The 21,300-nt window shown below is 38.2% G+C and overlaps 3 protein-coding genes across 4 annotated transcripts; all 3 read right to left on the bottom strand.

The window, feature by feature from the left end:
• Positions 1 to 3,000: 3,000 nt before the first annotated feature.
• On the bottom strand, positions 3,001 to 7,373 carry slc22a3 (solute carrier family 22 member 3). The gene is made up of 11 exons (XM_053336339.1): positions 6,975 to 7,373; positions 6,490 to 6,593; positions 6,226 to 6,380; positions 5,889 to 6,057; positions 5,394 to 5,511; positions 5,176 to 5,279; positions 4,853 to 5,067; positions 4,583 to 4,691; positions 3,989 to 4,101; positions 3,769 to 3,868; positions 3,001 to 3,421 (listed from the first exon to the last, which is right to left on the bottom strand). Exons 1-11 carry the CDS (start codon positions 7,371 to 7,373, stop codon positions 3,367 to 3,369), a joined length of 1,641 nt encoding a protein of 546 aa, XP_053192314.1. The 3' UTR covers positions 3,001 to 3,366.
• Positions 7,374 to 9,465: 2,092 nt separating this feature from the next.
• LOC128375923 (uncharacterized) lies at positions 9,466 to 13,347 on the bottom strand. Its single transcript, XM_053336341.1, has 9 exons — positions 13,152 to 13,347; positions 12,871 to 12,964; positions 12,669 to 12,722; positions 12,321 to 12,366; positions 12,083 to 12,210; positions 11,838 to 11,952; positions 10,204 to 10,326; positions 9,976 to 10,113; positions 9,466 to 9,678 (listed from the first exon to the last, which is right to left on the bottom strand). The coding sequence occupies exons 1-9, from the start codon at positions 13,258 to 13,260 to the stop codon at positions 9,574 to 9,576; spliced, it is 912 nt and encodes a 303-aa protein (XP_053192316.1). The 5' UTR covers positions 13,261 to 13,347; the 3' UTR covers positions 9,466 to 9,573.
• A 1,175-nt stretch (positions 13,348 to 14,522) lies between these two features.
• Positions 14,523 to 20,955, bottom strand: txlnbb (taxilin beta b). 2 transcript variants are annotated; one of them, XM_053336338.1, is made up of 10 exons: positions 20,898 to 20,955; positions 18,668 to 18,917; positions 18,222 to 18,313; positions 17,938 to 18,108; positions 16,288 to 16,482; positions 15,867 to 15,986; positions 15,697 to 15,771; positions 15,513 to 15,605; positions 15,201 to 15,296; positions 14,523 to 15,100 (listed from the first exon to the last, which is right to left on the bottom strand). In XM_053336338.1, exons 2-10 carry the CDS (start codon positions 18,900 to 18,902, stop codon positions 14,597 to 14,599), a joined length of 1,581 nt encoding a protein of 526 aa, XP_053192313.1. In that variant the 5' UTR covers positions 18,903 to 18,917; positions 20,898 to 20,955; the 3' UTR covers positions 14,523 to 14,596. The 2 variants fall into 2 exon arrangements, with proteins under 2 accessions (XP_053192313.1, XP_053192312.1); XM_053336337.1 differs by having other exon boundaries at positions 16,255 to 16,482.
• Between the last annotated feature and the right edge of the window lie 345 nt (positions 20,956 to 21,300).

Genomic DNA, 21,300 nt, shown 5'->3' on the forward strand with positions numbered 1-21,300 from the left:
AATCACAGAATGATCATTTTAACATGTTTTTCAGTGCAAATGAGAATAATAATATAAAAATGTTCCCCTCTAATATCGCTCTAATATAATCAATATTGCAATATCAGTCAATATATTTTATTCAAAATCATTCAGCCCTAGTATTGATAATATAGAAGCTTCTTTTAACAATCAAGAATTTAAACAACTTTCAAATTGTTGTTGAAATACTTTTACAATCCAAAATGTTGTTTTCTTAAATGAGACCAGCAAATATAAATTATAATCAGTTCAACTTTATGCACTTAAAAGCTTTGTTGACCTTCTCTTATCGTGTTTAATATCTCGTCATCAGACATCCACTGAAACTCTAAAATGGTAATGTGGTTTATAGTCACGCCCATCATGAGATTTTCAGTTGGGGCTGGACGTTCATCATGTATGTAGTCAGACTGTTACTTAAGAGAGAAACTGTGACAGAGCAGCATTTAAGTCAGGACTAAACATACGTAGTTTAATTAGCAGGTCCAGCCTAAACCTTTGTGAGCGTCCCTAAACAAGCATCACCCCACCAACTCCCAACACAATGAAATGTAGAGCCAGAAAACTTCTACTTCAGTGCCAGTACAGGTGTTTGATGCTATTAAAGGTGATACCTAGTTTTATAGTACTTATACAGTATAGAGTTCTGCACTTTTTAATCATATATCTTGAGTGGTCACTTCATTTACTGTGTTTTCTTTCTTTTTGTATGTGTATTATGCTTTATAAAGCACTTTGCGACTTTAGGCTATAAGTCCAAGTTATTTATTATTTAGTTAACCAATTAAGTTAACCGATTACATGTTGTTTTTTTTCTCCAAATCAAATCATAAACATTTTATAAATGCAGTTTGCAATATGTTACAATACACTTGTTGAAGGCAGTTCTATAATATTTCATAGATTCAACATATAATAATATAATAATCACATAAAAGATTATATATTTATGTATTTATTAATAGATTAATAAATACAGGACCTTGTGACAATAAACATGTCAGATTAGATTAAAGGTATTAAGTATCACAAAATGGAAATAGTATTTAGTAACATCTCCATTACTTCTGAATTGTACTTAAGCTCAGTACTATAGTCATAAATATAGTATTTTATACAGATGAGGACAGATCTAATCACTTCACGTCTTCCCCTCTGTCCCTGGTACATTTTAGGCATCTAGTCTCTTGAATTATTAAATATTATATAACAATTTGTCATGTTTTCACCCTCATGTGTCATTAATACAACTCATTTCCATTTGTACATCTAAAACTGATGAAAGACTTGGAGAAAAATGGAAGTTAAACCAAACACCAGCAGAGCTTTTGTGTGAACCACGTTTGATGTCTGCAGGAGGGACTCACCTTGTCAGGTTGGCTTATTTCAAACAGGTCCAGTCTGTTGTTATTCCATTGTCTGATAACTTTGGCTAATTTCTCTCGTTCCTCCTCCTCTGGCATTTTTCACCAATTAACGTTGAAGTTTCTATCCAAGATTTTCTCCACGCAGGAAAAGACAGAGATGAATTCTCCGTGATAGAAAAGTACTTATCTGTCCTGTGTGTATCTATTAATGCCCCAACTGCCCCAGCCCTCCTTCAATTTGGTCCCCATTAGTAATAAACTCATTGTACTGTGCAGTGAGTTCTTAAACATAATTGCAGACTTCATTCACTTTTCCAACCCCCCCTCCTCCAAGCCCCCACACCCCTCTGCCCTCATTTAACGGGTCAGTGGATCTTTGTTATGTGAAGCAAACAGTCCTCTAATCATAGTCATCATCAGTTGTAGGCATATCATTCCCATCTTTAAAGTCTGCTGCCAATTTTAATCTCCAATTGTTCCCTTTATTTGATATTACAGCAAGAGCAACAGTATACTAGTTTTAATGTCTATCATACATACATTTAACTATTTTTTATTTCACCCATGCTGCAGCAGTCATCATGTGATGCTCAGGGTGTCAGAGACATTTTCACAGTCACCATGAGATATTTCCATCCTCTTTTTTTTTTTTTTTTGCAGAGACACAAATAGTTACGCTTGAGGGAATCCCACTTCTCATGCATACCGGTGGTTTTCGACACAATTTATGTTTACGGGTCCTCCCATTCAGTCGGCGGTATGTATGTGGGGCAGCTTTTGTTGGCTGCTACGAAGCTTTCTGGGTAAACTAACAATGGAACAAAAACCTTAACAAAAACAACCCTTCAATTAGATATACAGTAGAGAGAGAGAGAGAGAGAGAGAGAGAGAGAAAAAGGCAGAACAATCATGGGTATTGTTGTCTGGATGTTAGTAGGAAAAACTTGCAACAGATACAACGCCAAATCCCATCTGAATTCTGTTTATTTGCAATTACGAGGTAGACAGCACTCAGACTCACTGCGTGGTTACAAATGTATTTAAAAAAGAAGAACATGTTCAGACATTTTATAGCTGTATCTGCACCCCAGTTTGCATTAAACTGGCTGATGTGGGTATAATTCCTCAGGGAAATCCTTTCTGGACTATGCACAAAAATGAATTGGATGCGATTCAGACCACTGACTCACGACCATTTAAATTCAGTATGTTGCTGTAGCACTACCCTAAAGAAAGAAAATTCCTACCAGTCTTACATGAGTTGATATTATATGCACGTCATTTGGTAGCAAGTACATGATGTGTATCTAAGCCACACCTACAATAATGTGGAAACCTGCTGGGAAACAAATGTGCTTTTTGGAGACTCAACCAAATTTATATGAAATTTATTGAAGATTGGATAAAATTTGTTGAGTGTTGAAAGTAAGGATGGACTATACGAATATGTTTGTGTATATCAACCAAGTAATCCTCAGCCTTATAGTGCTTCAAAGCTAAAATGTACATGTTTTGTAATTGTCCGAATGGTGATGCCACCATCAAATCAAGTTTTTTAGATTTAAAGTAGAAAGACAAAAACATTACAACAACTAAAATATATCAGAGATTTTTGTGTGACTTTCAGGTTTTATCACCTATAATGAACACAAAGCTTGCACTGATGTAACATCCTCAATCTAAATATAATATCATCATCATCATGCTGAAAAGTAGCACTGTTGAGGTGATAGGTTGCGAAGACATAAAATCTTGAACCGTTTATTCTCCAACACCTCCCGCGTTAACATCCCCATCACAGTGCAATAATCTAGTTAACAGCTCTTCTGTATCTAATGTAACACAACTCTACCATAACAACATAGGACTGTAACTCTTATGAGCACAGCATAGAAGGACAGTTTGTGTATCATAAACACAACACACACGTGGAGGATAATCCAGAAGTCTTCCGGCTCTTCAAGGCTTCAGTCTCCCGTCATATAATCAAGCCGTGTCCCCGTGACGCCTTTGACTTCTCTTTCATGTTTTTACTGTGATTAAAACACACGTAGACAAGAGGGATTATTAAAGGTTTACATACAAAACTTTCTGCTTCAAATCAACATTTACAAGCCTAGTCTTGTCTCTCAGATATCACACGATGTCACCTTCTTCTTCGCACTTTTCCTAACACCCTCCCCCGTTTTGACACCTGCAGTCTTGTCAAGAAAAACACTCTTCTGCTTCTTTGTTTTAGGGAAACAGGAATTTCATTTGTCACCTCGATTAGTGTAGGTTGCTGGTAATACGAATCTACTGCTACACTCATAATCTGCTCTGGAAAAGAGTGTCAGATAAATAAATAGATACGTTAATGATTTTAATTAAATCAATTTACCCTTTTAGATTCTCCACGTCCTCTATGGTCTCCGGTAGGGGGACTCCTCTCATCTCAGGTAACATCATCACCAATCCACTGTACAGCAGCGACATCACACCTTAAACAAATATAACACTTTTTACAGGATGTCTTGATGTTTGACGAAAGTCTTTTTAGAGAGGTAGTGCATTTCAAGAACGTAGGTAGGTAGAAGAAAACTTTGAAAAAAAAAAATTACCATAGAGAAAAAGAGGGAGCTCCTGCCAGATACTGGCCAGTCTGTAGAGTAGGAAGGGCGCTGCAATTGCTCCAATGTCACTGGCTGACGAACACACCGACAAACCCAAATTTCTGTGAGAAATTAAAAAGGAAATCAAGTCACAATCAAGGAAGACGTACAGTATTTATGTTCATTTTGCTTGTTTTCAAATGATTATGTTGTTAGTATTTCTAAGCATGAACTAGTGAAAGGTCGACAAACAAACAGAATACAAAAATATAGCAAGTTACATGAGATCTTAGAGGTCGCAAACTGTATCTGCTACAAATGAATGTTTGGTTATTTGATACATTATTTTAGTACCAGTGAAATCCACCAATTTAAGAAAATAACAGCATGTCTGTGTTGTGGAAAGGTAGGCATAGAAGTTTGTTCATTAGTTTTGGATTTTCTTGAAACACTTTTCCCTCTTGGATTTCAACATTGATTTTATATTTTGCACAATTTTCTCATCTCTTTGTCTGGTTATGTTCATGTTTGTCTGATGTGCACATCCAATCCAACTTCAAATCTACACAAATCTATGTCTACCAACATCTATTGTTTTCACACCTAAGTGGTGTCGGATACATCTCTGTGTTTGCGAAGTTCACAGTCTCAAATCCAAGGGCAACAGCGAACCTCCCGATGATTGCAACCGTTTTTTTCAGCCAGGCCAAATCTGTATGGAAGAACACAGGAGACAGACTGCAGAATGAAAATCTACTCCACCCAAATATGTAGAAAACTAAACTATATCTGTCACCCTAACCCAAGGAACCAAGAACATAAATGACCTACAATTGTTCAGAAACTCGTCAATGCATTGTCAACTGGACCTACCCATTGGGACAAAAGGGACTATAAGGCAGGCGATGCCTCCAGTGAGATTGGCCATGGCCATGAGGGAGCGTCGACCAACTCTGTCGACCAGGAAGTAGAAGATGATGCCAGTAGGAAGCTCGACCATGGCTGAGATGAAGAAATTTAAAAAGAGGTTATCGCCTGTGATCCCCAACCGCAGGACCAGACCTTGAAACACAATGGTGCTTGTAAACCTGAACGAAAGTGAAGAAAAAATAGTTTTTGAAATAAACCATCACTAGCATATCCTACATTAACAATTAATTTCATAGTAGAAGTAGAAGTTGCATCAGCTGACATACCAGGCGTAGGATAAAATTAGAGTGTTTTTTCTCATATTTGGTGTTCTGAACAAGTCCATGACTGATACAGGATTTTCTTCTGTCTTTTCCTCGAGAAGAACTATCTGAAAAAAAAAAGTTACTAAACTGTAAATCCGATATATTTGCATTGCTAAATAACAGTTTCTGAAATTAAAAGGTGTAAATGGGACACACAGTATTTAGAAATATTGTCATACTTCTGAAAAGTTCTGTGGTAAAGATCTCCCATTGGTTTTCGCAATGCTTGCAGCAACGCTCATGGCCTCTTTATTTCTTTTTTGTGAGAATAACCAGCGTGGAGATTCAGGAACAATCCTTTTAGGAACAAAAAGACACACTTGAAGTTAAAAATAAGACTTGGATATTTGATGCAAACCATTTATGCTGCGTGCATTTAGTGGCGTAATGTGTAGTGTAAGATTTGTGCCACCAGCCACATTAAGTCGGATTTCAATTTGTATTTTATAAATTTAGCTTCAAATCCAATAAAAACACCATTGCTGTCATATGTTATCGACTATAAGTAGCTTTCTTGGAGATGATTGCAGCTTGTTGAGTGCCTGTATTTCTATTATGATAATAGAAATGATATAATAACATATTATGATAATGATTTTACTTTTTTGTTGCTGAATTTTGAAAAACCTCAATTTTTCATTTTTAAATTTCAGTGACTGAAAACAGTACCGTACCAGTAGTATGAGATAAAAAGGAAGCAGGGCAGACTCATGACCAGCTGCAGAGTCTTCCAGGAGGACAGGAAGTATGCCAGACCAGGCAGGATGACCATGCCACAGGAGTAGAAAGTCCGAGACACCATGGACACAAACCTCCTGTCGTTTGACCCAAAGAACTCAATCACTATATCCAAAAGATAAAATCTTTTAGCAGACAAACTAAACTTTCTTTTCAGAACATTGATTAAGACTCAAATTAAGAGTAGTTACAGCCCAGCTTTGTGATTTTGTGAGAATTATTCAGTTTTAATGTTCATTTAAAAACATTTTTAAACTGTTTGTTTGAACATACCAAGTACATAGGAGGCTGTCCATGCCCCCTTTCCGCAAAACCCTTGTATAAATCGAAATGTGAGTAGAAGCGGGTACCATGGCGACAGCATGACACCGACACCTGAGATACCAATGCCGACCATTGATACAATGAAACATGGCTTTCTACCAAACCTGTGAAAAGACCCAGCAGTATTGATTATTATCTAAACTCATTAAATATCTGAATGCAGGTCAGTGGAAATTGTGAAAAGAAAATAGTTTGATTTGGTGCGAAACAAACCTGTCAGCCAGGTAGCCAGTGATGAAAGCTCCAACAAAAAATCCAAATGCCAGGAAAACCTGATTCAGATCAGCGAGCCAGGAATTCCCACAAACCAATGAGAACTGTGAGGGGAAAATATGGAGATTTCATCCAAAATCCACATTAACAGAACTATTTTTTTATATTGGATAGAGACAATTAATAATACATTTATTTAATAATAATAATACATTTTATTTAAAGGCGCCTTTCTTGGCACTCAAGGACACCGTACAGAATTAGTGAAATTAAAAGGATTAAGGATTCAGAAAACTACAATTTTAATAAGAAGCCCATCAAATGCAAAAGCAACAAAAGCAAACTTCTAGAAACTATTGAGTGTATTTACAGATAAATGATCAATTTATTTAATAAGATGTCAAGTGGATATATATGAACTTATGCAGAGTGTATTTCAGATGTCTAACACTTCATGTTGCATGGAAGAAAGAAAATGTACGTACCTCAGAAACAATAGTGCTGTGGCTTTCATCAAACACCCATCTGCCGTCACAAGGCACAAACTGAGTGACATTAGAAGTCGACAGCCAATCAAGTTCATCACATTTGTTTTGGCTTTTGCGCCAGTCCACGTCAAACTGCTCACAGCGGCTGAAGGATCCTGACTGCCCGGAGCGGGGAACAGTAACTTCCTTCACTTCAACCTCCGTCCAGCCACATTCCTCCTGGAGGCGCTCGGAGCCAGGACTCTGACACCAGTGGTCTGGAGTGTTTCCTAAGAAAACAACCCCAACCAGTACAAAAGCAAAAATTATCACCGGAAAGGACCCAAGGGTGACAATTCTTTTCTGGAAAGGTCCAAAATCTCCGATGTGCTCGATTAGTTTGTTCACATTTGCCATCTCTGCTGGTGAGCTCACAACTCAAGACGCTGCGTCTGAGAGACACATTTGTAAAGAGCTGAGTGGGGCACACGAGTTGACCAAAGTCCCCCTTTCAGTCTCAATTACTGATCATTTTTTCTAGGCAATGAACAAGCTTATCACTCCTCTAAAGGAGCAGCGTCACCACATTGTTTGTGCTGCTGATTTATTGGCCGCTCTACAGGTGACAGTTGTGACTTTTGACCTCACGACATCCTTACTCAAACCAGGCAAATAAATAATCCCTTCAGGGCCGTTTTTTGCTCATCAATTAAGGCTGAACGATTTTGAAAAACAATCTAATTGCTATTATTTTTGGCTGATTTTGCAATTGTGATATGATTTACAATATTAGAGTACGTCATTTTTACATATTTTCATTGTCATTGAAAAAACATGTTCAGTATGGTGTGATGTTTGTGGGGATCTGTACCAAAGAAAATGACGTGTAGGCCAGGACATCTCGGCAGCACCACAATATTTTATTTAAAATGTTATTTTGACACATTTTGCTTGGCATCGGCCAAAATTTATTGGAAAATATTTGCATATCTGATATTAGCAAGAAATCCAATATCGTGCTTCCCTACCTCGAGTCTACTAGGCAGAAGCACATTTCTTGCAGAGTTGTCCTTTCCCTTATACCAACTGACACATAATAATGCTATTTGTATTAGTCAACATTATTTACACAAAACACATCCACAGCACAATCCTCATCACAAGCCAAATTAAATATGAATCATATAAATACTAAAACAAACATTTCACTAAGTAAAATACACCCCCCCCTCCCCATTCTTGGTCTAACCCAGTGACATCACTGTATAAATTCAGGTAGTGGTTGTGGGCGTCCTCTTTTTGTATCTGGAGCATGTGATGTGTTTGGTAAGTAGCAAAGAAAAAAATTGACCAACTTATGAAAGACAGAAAACAGGGAGAGAGAGGAATGACTCTCTAACCACTCGACCAACAGAGCATTCCAATAATAAGTAAACTTAACGATACCCGTCTGTGTTTTACTTTAACCATAAATGAGGCTGCTATGTGAACCGTAACCAAACAAATAAAGCAAACCCCAATAAAAGTAAGTTACAGATTAATGACTGATGGCAATGGTTAAAACAAACAATTAACAAGGCTGTATAATTAACAATAAGACAATGATGGTGAAAATGGGGACAAATGGTGTATTCGCCTCAATTTTGTCATATCTGGATTCAATCCCAAAACCTCATACAGAGTCATTTCATCTGTTGTCACAAAGTTTTATTCAAGTTTGAGATCGTGTACACAATGCATCTAATAAAAATATTAAGCCAATGGGTTCAATTGTCATCTGCCAGTATTTGAATTGTTAAACATTATTTTCAACCTGTAAGATTTCTGGAAATGTATGCTACTTTGCTAATTTCTGTACCTTAGAAATAAATATAAATGAGATTCAGTGAGGATGAAGCGTGAAATGACAAATCCAAACAGCTTCTAACTGGTTGCATAAACTGTTCAGTGTATGGCACAGATAAGCAGGGATTATATCATACTGATAACAGTGTACCAGTGTCACCATTGTGCCATTGTAAAACCTTTCACGCTTTAGTCTTATATTTAATTCCATTTTACTAAATATGTGTTTGTTCCACAGAAGCTCAAATTAATCTTATAATCTGTTAGTGCAGATTTGGTTTCTGTACTTCTACGACTACTTCTGAGAATAAGTTGCTGTATCAATTTTGAGAGATTGATTTGTGCAAAGAGAGAACGTGAGAGGAAGCTTGTTGATTGTCTGATGTTACTTCACATTACGTAAACTGAACTGTGCTTGTCCCATCTTCAGTGTAAACCAGTGAAACGTATGACTCAGCTGATAAAGAGATGATAAAGATAAAGCTCATAACAGTATTGATTCACCTGCCATCCAAGCATAAAATAAAAGATACATGCTCTTTATCTATGTAATCTTTATTGGAGATTCATGTCTTTGTTATGAAATTAAGACTCACAGTAAGATTTCACTCAATGGAAACAACAAAAATTTAAAAAATGCACTTCTATTTTACAAAACTTGTTTTTCATCCAACAAAATGCTTCAATATAAATTCATTAACAGCTCTGCCAATTTCTGTTTAATTTTCTGCAATTAATCTGTGTTGTGCAAGAAGAAGGAGTTTAATCTTCGCTATGCAGATAAAATCTCCTCCACTGACGGCCGGTCTATTGGACTCTGACAGCAGTGAGAGAACAGCACCCTCCCATGTTCGTCCAAAACAAAGTCGCCCCCCAGCTGAAAAACACATCAACAGACAATTACTGTAAATCTAAAACTTCATATCCTTTTTATTATAGTGTGTAGATTAAAAAACAAAAAATAATAATTGGTTTAAAACATGCAACCATGCACCCAAAAACTCCCAAGGAGAATTATTAAACCAAAGTCACAAATTAGTATTAAAATTTTATCTGATCTAAAAATGTAAATTTTTACTGGATGTTATCATCAGTTGGTTTAAATGAGAGGTTTCACTTGAGGAGCTGGAGAAACATAATTTTCTGATGTTGAGATTTATACTTTAAAATGTACCTGAAACATGTCTTCTTCAATCGATGCGAGTCCTCTTGGAAACTCAAAGTTGTCCGCCACATATTCGGCATAAAGCAGCATGTTAGTGAAGTTTAACACTTTCTTCAGAGACGCTCCCAGACCAAACGCGGTATACATCTGCAACATCCAACATACAGTTGATTTATCGATAAGATAAAAAAGTATTAGCTTTACTTTCTGCAGTATCACCTGGTGTTGACCCCTGACCTTTCTATCAGAGTCCAACAGCATGTCGAACTGACAGCCCGTCTCCTGCATCCAGTGTGAAGCTCCCTCCTGACAGCCGAACGAAATAACCACCACCTGCACCGAGTGTGCATCCAGGGAGCTCTGCAAAATCATGTTTAAGTTAAATGTAAAATATGATAGGTTATGTTTTGTAGCACGAGATAAAAGATGGAAATGAGGGCGTACATAGAGACTATCACCGATCCAGCTTTTTCAGTCCCAGTACCGATATCTGGGCTTTGGGTTTCGCCTGATACCGAGTACCGATGGGTGTATAATAATGATTAATAAGCTGCGTGCCTCACTGTGTGGAAGATACATTATAACAGCATTATTCTTTTATAAGTATGGTCAAATTCGGCTTGACTTAAACATTTGGCTTTCCTAATTTTGTAAAAACACAAAAAGCAACAAATAAATACATAGATATAAATGTTCTGAATCGTTACTTATTGAAATAATGATATCTAATACCATATCAGCCCATTGTCCCCGATACCTGATCCAGCTATTTGTGTCAGTATCGGACCGATATAAGTCTCCGTACATCTGTACCGTCTAGATTCAGAGATGTGATGTTGATGTGACTTTAAATAATCATATCTTAAAGAGCACAATGTTAAAAATAAGAGTTTTAAGGCTGATGAAAATTCATTTCAGAGTACCAGTGACTGAAAACACCACACCCCCTTCTTTTATGATGAACTGAGTTTCTCAGAACTCCAAACTCACCGTGCTGACTCAGTGTACACTGTAAATCAAGAAATATTTTACCCAGAATTCAAGTAATCATGAACCCATGTCACGTAAATCAATATTGTTTCAACTTCCACATATGTGTTGTAACTGAAGGAGACTTGTTTTGGATACGTAAGTGTGACAGTTATGACACCCTCAGAATAGGAGGAGAGAAAAAAATAACAGAAAACTAAATAAACTGAACATTAAGATGGGATCAACTACACACATTGCATCTGGAGCATCTGTACCTCATCATGTTTTAACTAGATACCAAATTAATTACAAACACATCGATAGTACAAAGCACACACAAAGCCAGCACAGTCAAGTCTGATAATAAGACCTGTGGGTTTTGAGGACTGTATTCAATTACAGGTCCCCTTTTCTTTTTTTAAAAAGACACAAAGTTTGACGTCAGATCAGATTTGTAACAGTTTGAATGAGCTCAACAATAAAATCACTTTCCATGGTCTGGATTACAACACACTGAACATCTGTAAGCACTCAGCACAGTAGAAGATGTATTTATTTTTAAAAGTGTAGTATAGTTTTCTACCAAAGTGCAGAAAATGAGTCAATATTTTTTACACCTTCTTAATTTTAAGTCCAAAAATGGGTAGATGAATGAAAAGCTCACTTTGTGGTATGGAGTATGTAAACACACAGTATGTTTTTCTAAAAGTGAGAGCAAATATAGTTATTTTAATATGTTCATAATATATAATGAAACCTTTCATATACTGTCAGCGACAAAGAGACAACACTACTAGTCTCTCACGTCGACCAAGGTTACAGTTGGTTGTTTTATCTTCCGTCTTAAAAGGTGAAAAACAAAAGCTGGCAAGCATTGTTTTTCATTGTGTGCGATTCACCTTATTCTCCTCCAAGTCCTTGAGATGGAGACGGCAGAGCAGACAAGAGAACTGTCGGATTAACACGAGCAGAGTCTTATTACCTTTTCCCAGATATTTCTTTAATGTCACTGCCCTGCAAAACATACAGAAACAGTAACATATTTAATAATAGGTCTCAAAGCAATACTTTTATTTAGCCTGGTCTTTACTTTTGTCATTTCTCAACAAATATGAATACGCAAACTATAATGAATCAAACTCACTCTCCTGTTCTGGCATCAATGAGAGGTATATCAGGTGAAATACTCTTTGACTGAAGCCGACCATCCAGGGTTTTAGCACTTAGCTGTAACTCATCATCCAAGTGCTGTAGAAAGGCATCCCACTGCACCTGTGTTACATCAGCTACACTCAGCCACACTCAGTAAAAATAAAACCACTAACATACAGACCATATCTGAGAATAGTTTCGAGAATATTTTCTGTATTTCAAGAACTCACTTCTAGCTGTTGAAAGTCCTGCAGAGCGTCCTGCAGAGCAACACAGCTGCAGATGAAATGCAACACAGTTTGTAGAGTTTTGTCAGTTTTTAGGAACTTTGATGTATTTTCTGAATAAAATTGATAAATGCACAAATGGAGGTTCAATATTGCACGATCGGCTTCTCAGCAGCTTTTTACCACATCACAACATCAGTTAAATATGTCGAAAGTTATTATTTTATTTTATTCATGTATTCAATATTTAGGTGGAGAGCTTAATAATCGATTACAGTCCTTCTCCTGGAGGTAGAGGCAGGGACTCGCTTCATGCATCAGGAAGAAGAATTATGTTTTATTTTTGCTTACTGAGTGTTTTTCCGGCATAGATCCTCCATATCCTTTTTCTTCCTCACTGACAGACTGTAAATTAGGGGGGGGGGCACAAGTAAACATCTCATCTCTACATATCAGAATGCAAAGCTGAATCTGCTATGAAACTCACACATAAATGCACTTTTAATATATTCTTACAGTAGCAGTAAAAGGCTTTTCAAATACTGCTCAGAACCTTTTATACAAAGCTGCACCAGTGTCAATCAGACCCAGCAGTGACTGTTTTTGCTCTATGCGGATTTTCTGCCTGATGAATTCCTGGAAAGAGCCTGCACAAGATAAAGTACAAGTTAGTGTGTAACAGTCTGTTTAGGCTCATTCTTTCTGTCTAATGATTGACAGGCCTCCTGCTGCCTCACTTGTGGTGCGGCCACAAATCGCCTGCCAACTGCAGAACACAGTGTCTGCAGGTCTATTTTTGTGTATACTTGTTTGACCTCACAAAATGCTGCCTACCTTCCCTGCTTTCCTTCTCAGCGAGGTCCAGCAGAGATTTTCCATTTCCGACAAAAGCTGCGAGCGCCTTCGCATACGAGTCTGCAGTCAGTTGTGCTTCTTTAGCCATTTTCTGTCTGAATGTGGATCTGTAATAGTGTTGGTAGAAATGCAACTTCTTATCGGTGCACCACAGCGAGACAGAGTCTGCATTCTCTCAAAGTTCACTCAGGACAAAAGAGCTCAGTTTAAAGGGACACTACACTCTAAAATTAAGATAAGTTAACTAGTCACTGGCAGAACTATTCAGTATGTGGAAACAGTTATGCAAAGCCTTGTGTTGCTCTGGAGGAGTTATCTAAAGTCTGAGAAAATATCCCCAATGATTTCATCAGAGTAATCTCAGCTTGGGCACAAATTTATAACAGAAAGCCGCATTTGACACTATGGGTGTTTACTCTGCAGGGAAGACCTAATGAAAAGATGCTATTGGTTGCATTTAGGGCTGCAACTAAATAATATTTTCATCAATCAATTAATTAATTAATTAGCAGGTAATTTTCTTCATTAAAGTGATTCCCTCAAATGTCTTCTTTTGCCCCAAAGATATTGAATTTACTGTCATAAAAGAATAAAGAAACATTTAAGAAGCTGAAAATCAGACAATTTTGATATGTTTTCTGTTTTCTACGACTCTCCGACAATTAACTGTTTGTCAAAATAGTTGCCACTTAATTTTCTGTCCATCTACCAATCAATTAGTCATTTAAGATATGGGAAGTGTTTTGGAGCTTGACCCATACTAAGGAGTAGAAGTCAGGATATCTCGGTCTCTACAGAAGTGATTTTGACCACATTTCTCACTTGTTTCTTTTGAATCCACCACCTTAATGAAAGTGTAATACAACATTGCTACTGTTGCACTTTAAAGGGAACTACGTCTGTCAGAAAGTTGCAAATGTGTGAAAATGTGTACGATCTTATATGCTTGTATCAACACTGAATTCATCATTTTAATTAAATATAAAATCCCTCATGTGTCCTACAGTTTAATTCTCACATGAATAAGAATAATGTGTAAATAATAGTAAAGTAAAGTAATTGGGACAACATTTCAGCTGATAATGATTAGGGGCATGGATTAAAAGGTAAGCATTTGATTAAGTTATATTATTTAGGGACGCACTTTGCTTCAATGATTTGATCTTTTTTTGTGCAAAGGCAGAAAAACACAAATTCATTGGTCTGTAAAAGGGAAGTGAGGGGAAGGTGTCAAATCTTTATTTACTTTTGATTTAAGTATAATAATATGTAGATTTAGTGTGTTTGCAGGACCAAAAACAAATCTCTTAAATCTTTAAATGTCGACACATCAGGATCAGACACTTCATGTAAAGCCAGCATTTTTCTTTTTATTGCTATCAATCATAAAAGAACCAGATTTCTTTTTCACATTAATTTCAGCATTAATCAACGGACTCCATTTCCAGGTCTCTCTGTACTTGGTTCCCATCCTCCTTGGCCTCCACGAGGTGTTCGCCATTGCTCGCCTCTATGTGGTTCTCCTTTGGCACCTGGACGTCCTCAGAGAGTCCTTGTGATTGGCTTGCGGCCGCTGTGTCTGTGGGTATGACATGAGAGATTATAAAGGAACCAGCGATCTCCTCCAGACGGGCCTGCTCAGCCTTCAGTTTCGCCAGTTCCTTGGCCAGTGGAGTTGCGGGCGTTGGGGTCTCAGCAGGGGCGGCAGTATTCTGGATGGGGTGATCGTCTTTTGGGTCTTTAGGGGTATCCTGCACCTCAGCGCCTTCCTTCTCTGATGGTTCAGCAGCGGTTACCTCCGAATGACTTTCAGCTCCCTGCACTTTTTCGAAAAGACTCTTCCGCTCCCCTTGTAAGGCCCTGCAGAGATTCTCAAGTTTCTGGTTCTTGACGAGGACAAGCTCGAACTCCTTTTCCTTCAGTGCTTTCTGGAAAGGATACAGACATATTGGACACACCGGTAAGACATGTGTGTGTATATATAAATTACCATTTATTCATAAATGGGTGAAGAAAAATACTCCTTACATCTGCCACCATATCAATGAGACCCTTGTTGCAGTTATCAAAGCGAGTCTTCCATGATTGGCACTCCTTCTCCAGCTTCTTCATTTTCTTGGCCATCTACAACACACACAAAACATCATGTTACACCTCACTCAATTAAAGCCATCTCTAAAAATAGATTTTGTCGTCTTTAGTGAAGTGTTATTGTAAATCTCATGGGTTTGTTTTTTCTCTTATTCCTTTTCTTTTTATTCTTTTCACCTTTTTGTTTTTGCAGAAAAAAAACGAAATAATCGCACCAATATCATCAAGCTGACTTAAAACCGTTCTTACTTTGTCCATGTCTTGTTTGAAGCCGCTGTAGACACTGTTACTCTTTGATACTGTGCCCTGGAATTCATCAAACTTCTTGGAGTACATTTCGAGCTGCGGAGAAATGGTGAGGAGAACATTACACATGCCTCCAGGGAGTGTTGAAAAACAAGCCAGTTTTGCCCATGATGCCCTGTTACTCTACCTGGATCTTCATATCGTTTTCCTGCTCCTTCATGAACTTCACTTGTAATTTATACTCCGCTGCCTTTTTTAGTAGCTGTGGAATAATGAAATGTTCAATGAAAATGAGCATTAGGGCGATTTATAATTGCAAATGTGCCACCCGACAAATCTGATGTACAAGAAACCTACAGTCTCCTTTTCAAGCTTGTGCTTCTCCTCTGCATCCTTCAGAAACATGTTGGCCTGCGTGAGTTTGGTGTCCAGCAGCTTTTCCTTCAGGTCTCTGTGCTTGAAGACCTTTTCCAGGTTCTGGAAGACATTCAGGTGAATTTATGAGTCGTTTTCACAGTTTCTCTTCTTGCTCACTGAGCCTGAGCTGCATAACACTGAAATACTGTAACTAATAAATGTAAGACCTGGGTGAATGTTGCAAATAATTCATTTCTTTGAAACGGGCATGGACGCCCAGATGTGTGAGGTTTTACATTAGCACAGTTCAAGTCGTGTCAGTTCAGTTTGGTGTTTAGGGTCATCTTCAAATGCTTCTCTGTGCTTAGTGCGACTCTGTGTTTTGAACCCGTGTGTGCTCAGCATGAAGCAGGATCCATACCGCCTCTCTCTGGTCGTATTGTGAAATGAGCCCCTTCAGTTTCTCGGCCAGAGCGCTGTTCTCCTGGCACAGCTTGGTGTTGCGGTTGCTGTGTTCCTCGATTTGGGTCTGAATATCACTGAGCGTCCCCTGGAAGTGGGTGGTGATCTCTTTCCTCTTCAGGTCGTCCTCTCTGCACCTCTGCAGGGTCTCCTCCTGCATTTCAGGGTTGGATGATTAATGTTAATTAGCATCTGTAGTTCTCATGCTAATTTCTTGTAAGTCTAGTTGCTGTATACATGTATGTATATGTACTCTATAAGTAGATATTTCTATATAAAGGTCAGTGTAAAACAGTCAGATTTATGTAATTCTCTGGAAATATCACCTTTAACGTGACAGGGGTTCTTTATGTCCTTTATCACTCAAACAATTTCATCAGTTTCAATTTCAAAAGGTTATCTTCCTTTATCCTCTTAAATTGTTGATTTTTACCCTTAAATTCCTCCTTATGTTTCTTTAAATTGAACCCCTTTCTCCTCCGCATTACCGTATCACACACATCAAAACCAAAGTAGCACCCGTTCATCAATGTAAATATATTTTAGATATCTTGTGCGTCACAGCTCCCCAGAGGTCTGCCTGACATGCTGTTTTTCATATCTTTTGAAACTTTGGGATTTTGCACCAGAATTTAAGACTGTAATCTGAACAACATTTTGCTTCACAGCATGAGTCGTGGGTGTGGCAGTTAAAGACGTCAAAGCCTGAGCTTTGACATAATGGCTGATCTTCGTTGCCAGCTGATGTCACCTCCTGTAGAGAACAACATATGTTGACACCACCCGGCACCAAAAATCAACTGGGAGCAAATGGCAGTTTCAGTGGCTCAGATTAGATGTAATGCTTGTAAGAGATTTGAGTTTGGTATTTACATAGAGGGCAGCTGTAGGACTCAAAAAGTCTTTAATTTCACTTACAAAAAGCTTAAATATGTTCTCTTTCCTTATCGTAACGGGTAATATTATAAAGTGAAAATATTTTAATATCAGAATGTGGACCGTTAGATGTTATACACCTAAAATCTAATCTTTTTTGTTTCAGTCTTGACCGTCAGACCTGTAGAAGTCACCACTGCTAGCTACAGTAGCCAGAAAGCTCATCCCCTCATCATGGAAAGGGTTGATTTCAGCAAAGACTTACTAACATCTAACCTATATTAATTGATTAATCTTATTCTGGTGCAGGTATAGTTAATTTATTGATTATATCATTAGATAAAGTATTATTACACTGCTTGAAAGAACTGGGAAAAAAAGATATAATGAATAATTCAAGGCAATATCGCCCCTACCGGGATTCCCATTATTCTTTCATGTTTTGGTCGGTATGATTATGACTATAGAGGCTTGTGCACACCTTCAGTTTCCTGCAGACGGGTGCATAGGAGAAAATATCCGTAGGCAAAGGAAAGTGTGAATAAGTTATTTCTTCTCTGACTCATATGACATTAAATTGCATTCTAGGCGGTATTAAAAAGGGTTTAAAAGGTATTAAATTTAACTCTGTAAACCTTGCAGAAATCCTGCTTTGGTCCCTCTTAAATAAAACTAACTACTACTGTAACTAATACTACTAAATGAAAGGCAGAGACGACGGAAGCCGAACTACCTTCAAGGTCTTGTTGTGCCTCTGTAGCTCTCGACAGAGTCCCTCCAGTTTACTGCGAGCCAGCACGGCCCGACTATGCTCGCTCTGCAGCTGGTCCTTCTCCTTCATCACTTGGAGCAGCTTCTTCTGCAGAACCTTCAGCTGTTTCTGATCGCTCCGATGCTCCTCCAGCTGCAAAACCACACACAAGGAAATGTACCACATGCCACCTTCCAGCATCGTTTTGGAGATTAGTGAAATTTCTAATCTAATTTTTTCTCTCTGATTATCTGTAATCCACTCACCAGCTCAGCGTGCTTCTTGATGATGGCTTCCAGTTTCTGCTGTGGAGTGTCAAGTTTGTTCAGACTTTGCATCAGCAGCATGGCTTCCTTCCCTGGACAGTCACAAAGAAATTCAGGTTCAATATCATTTGTAAGTCAAGTCAGGTTTTAGCTGAATTTATTTTAATCGCCCTTGAGCTCGAGGTGAATTAGATTTATCACACACTAGATAAACTTCACTGCGCTGTACTGGGAAAAATCACTTTGCCACCTGAGTCAACTATAAAAAGGCATGTGGAAATACTATTATACCTGCACGTCTGTTGCGGATGGATGCACTTTACACACATTACAGCTCCTCTAACACACCTATCAGTTTCAGTACAACTTGGACTTTTGCTGACTGCGCTGAATCAAAACCACCTCAGCGACAATCGATAAAATGTTTATAAAAAAAGACAAAACACCTAGGTTTTTGAGCATCTTCTTCTCCAGTTTCTGGTCCTTGCGGGTGTCTGCCTCCTTGACGGCTGTGACCTCTTCTGCGTCCTCTGGCTCAGCGGGAATCTCGGCAGCCTGGTAGGTGCTAATGATGTCCTCCAGCTGCTGGGCCAGGTCCTCTGTCAGGTCAATGTGCTGACCCTCGGCTGGCGCTGCCTGGGGACCTGTGGGTGCAGGGCTGCTCTCCTGACAAGCCTCCATTATTCTGAGCTAGTACTGAGAGGCAAACAGTGGGTTTCTGTTAAGGACCTGAGGGATAAAAGTGATATTTCACCTCATCCTGACATTGCTGTCCAAACGATTTAATCTCCTGTGATAAACTCAGTTTTCACACGTTCCTTCTGTATGTACAGTTAGCTGGGTCAGGAAAAAGTGGCTGCACTGGGAATCATCTTGACAAATTATTAATCTGGGTTTTGATAGAAATGCACCTGAATCCATTTTGCCAGTGTCTGGTAAATCAGGTGTGTGTCCAAAGTGGTAACTAACGTGTCCCCAGGTTTCATGAAAGACTGGCTTTCTTCATCTTTGCTTTTTAAAGGTTCATTTAAAACAATACTTGTTCACAGCAGGCCTTTTTGCAGCAGATATTTTGACTTGTCAAAGGAGGAAAAGCACAGGTGTTACTAATAATATTAAATATGGCTCCCAATAAGCTATGACAGTGTGATAGCGGGCCAACGTGCACAACAGCAGGACCATGAAACTGAAGCAGCTAAATGGAATTTATTATTTACACCTGTGCTTCAGCGGTCAAGTGTTTTCTGTGAAAAGGGCCCGTGGAGCTAGACCAGTGAACCTGCCAGGACAATAAATCAGCTGATAAATAACACAAGAAATGTTAGATATGTTTTTGTAATTTAGATTCAGTGTCAATACTAAATACAGTAGTTTGTCCACCAGAGACCATTTAACAGTTTACTTTTCAGTGCAGAACGCTCGGTATAAATCTTGGTCATTATTCTCAAATGTTATGTTTAAAAAAAGACTAATACAATATATTATCAGATGTCTTTTTCTAACATCAAACTCGGCATCAGCCTCTTAATTCAGGTATCCGCCAGGTTCTGCTTTGCATTTATAATATTGTAATGAATCATAATGAATAGTTGTAATGATTTGCTGTCATTGATAGCAGCAGTTTGGTTACATTCAGAGGAGACGCTTGTTTTTGTCATTTTAAATCATGAATTATGAGCAGCAACAGCAGCAGCAGTGAGTAAAACACCTTCACCGCCTCCCACAGTGAGCACCACCATGCTGCCTTTGAGCAAGGCACTTAAATTAATAGCAGCTGTATACACTGTATTGAAGAAGCTCAGTGGGAGACATTAGATTATATTATATTATATATATATATATTTTTTTAAACTGTAGCTGTGACAAACAAACAGTATTTTCTCTACTCAACTCATAAGTCAGGCACATTTAGGAAAAAGCAATCAACGCTGGACAATGAACATTATTGCAAAGCTTATTATTAACACAATGATCAGCATTAAGTGATATAATGCTTTAGTGCCTGTTTGCAACTGTTTTGTGCTTTTCAGGCTCACAGTCGGAGCCTGTTTACGCACATAAAATTAGTGCAGCCTTCACACTGCCTGTGCTTTCACAAGCAGAGCACATGGCACCTGTTCCAGACCCACGGGCTATTTTAAGAACTTCTTAATATGGGCAAGTTATTTATTTATTTCTAATCCACTCTTATTGATGTCAATGTCAGCGGCTGTGTGCACAAAAGCTGCATTTTCCAACTATTAATACTCAGTAAGAAAAAACAATCAATGTGACGTGACGTGAGTGACCCTATCTATATTTGATATTTGTAAAGGAGGCAGATGGAAACTATTACTAAATGACTGTAGGAGAAGGCATTATTGATTTCTTCACTGTCCAAGGGAGTAACAATGAGCACACAGTGAGAGAAATTAAGCAGTTTAAAAAAGAAATGTTTTCTATAACAAAATTAATCTCTTCCTATTCTCTTAACAACTGACACAGGCAAGTCTCAAACAGTTTCAACACCCATCTTCTAACCTTTACGTCACTCAATTCAGACAAACAGTTTAGTAGTTTTAAAAATGAAAATGAGCCTTGAAAAAGCCCCGTAAATCACAGCATTGAAGGTTAATTTTGTGCCATTTTAGTGTAAATGTCCTGAAGAAACAGGTTAAGGAGCAAACAGGGTCTTACCGGGAGCAAGGGCCAGAGGGGGAAAAGGAAGAGTGTCGAGGGGCTTTGGACAGGCTGCCACCACAGATACAACAGCTGTGATAAGACCACCTCAAAATAAACCAGAGGAGCACTACTCACTCAGAGCAGAGAGAGGGAGGACAGAGGTACTTTATGTCTCTGTCTGTCCAAAACACCACACTTAAAAATAAACAACTGGTATACTTCCTTTGCTTTGTAATCCTGGCAGGAATTTACCTCAGGGTTAGACATGCAGTAGCTGTGTTAACACTAAAAGTCCACTAATACAAGATGCTTTATCTGTTAAGATCTTAAGCAGCCATTTTATGCAATGCCTCTGCTGCTTTAAACCAATGCAGTACTAATTTTATTTTAAGCTGGGATGCTGTTAACAGCCATATAA

This window comes from Scomber japonicus, chromosome 16 (assembly GCF_027409825.1).
Source record: "Scomber japonicus isolate fScoJap1 chromosome 16, fScoJap1.pri, whole genome shotgun sequence".
Classification (NCBI taxonomy): Eukaryota; Metazoa; Chordata; class Actinopteri; order Scombriformes; family Scombridae; genus Scomber; species Scomber japonicus.

Coding starts and splice junctions, on each gene's coding strand:
- slc22a3 (XM_053336339.1), bottom strand. CDS start 7,373: ATGGCAAATGTGAACAAACTAATCGAGCACATCGGAGATTTTGGACCT. Junction 6,381..6,489: donor ACTGGCTACCTGGCTGACAG/GTTTGTTTCGCA, acceptor GTCTTTTCACAG/GTTTGGTAGAAAGCCATGTT. Junction 3,422..3,768: donor GACGTGGAGAATCTAAAAGG/GTAAATTGATTT, acceptor TTTTAATCACAG/TAAAAACATGAAAGAGAAGT.
- txlnbb (XM_053336337.1), bottom strand. CDS start 18,902: ATGGAGGCTTGTCAGGAGAGCAGCCCTGCACCCACAGGTCCCCAGGCA. Junction 18,314..18,667: donor GAAGATGCTCAAAAACCTAG/GTGTTTTGTCTT, acceptor GTGACTGTCCAG/GGAAGGAAGCCATGCTGCTG. Junction 15,297..15,512: donor TCAAACAAGACATGGACAAA/GTAAGAACGGTT, acceptor TGTGTGTTGTAG/ATGGCCAAGAAAATGAAGAA.
- LOC128375923 (XM_053336341.1), bottom strand. CDS start 13,260: ATGGCTAAAGAAGCACAACTGACTGCAGACTCGTATGCGAAGGCGCTC. Junction 12,211..12,320: donor AGGACTTTCAACAGCTAGAA/GTGAGTTCTTGA, acceptor GATGTAACACAG/GTGCAGTGGGATGCCTTTCT. Junction 11,953..12,082: donor ATTGATGCCAGAACAGGAGA/GTGAGTTTGATT, acceptor TATGTTTTGCAG/GGCAGTGACATTAAAGAAAT.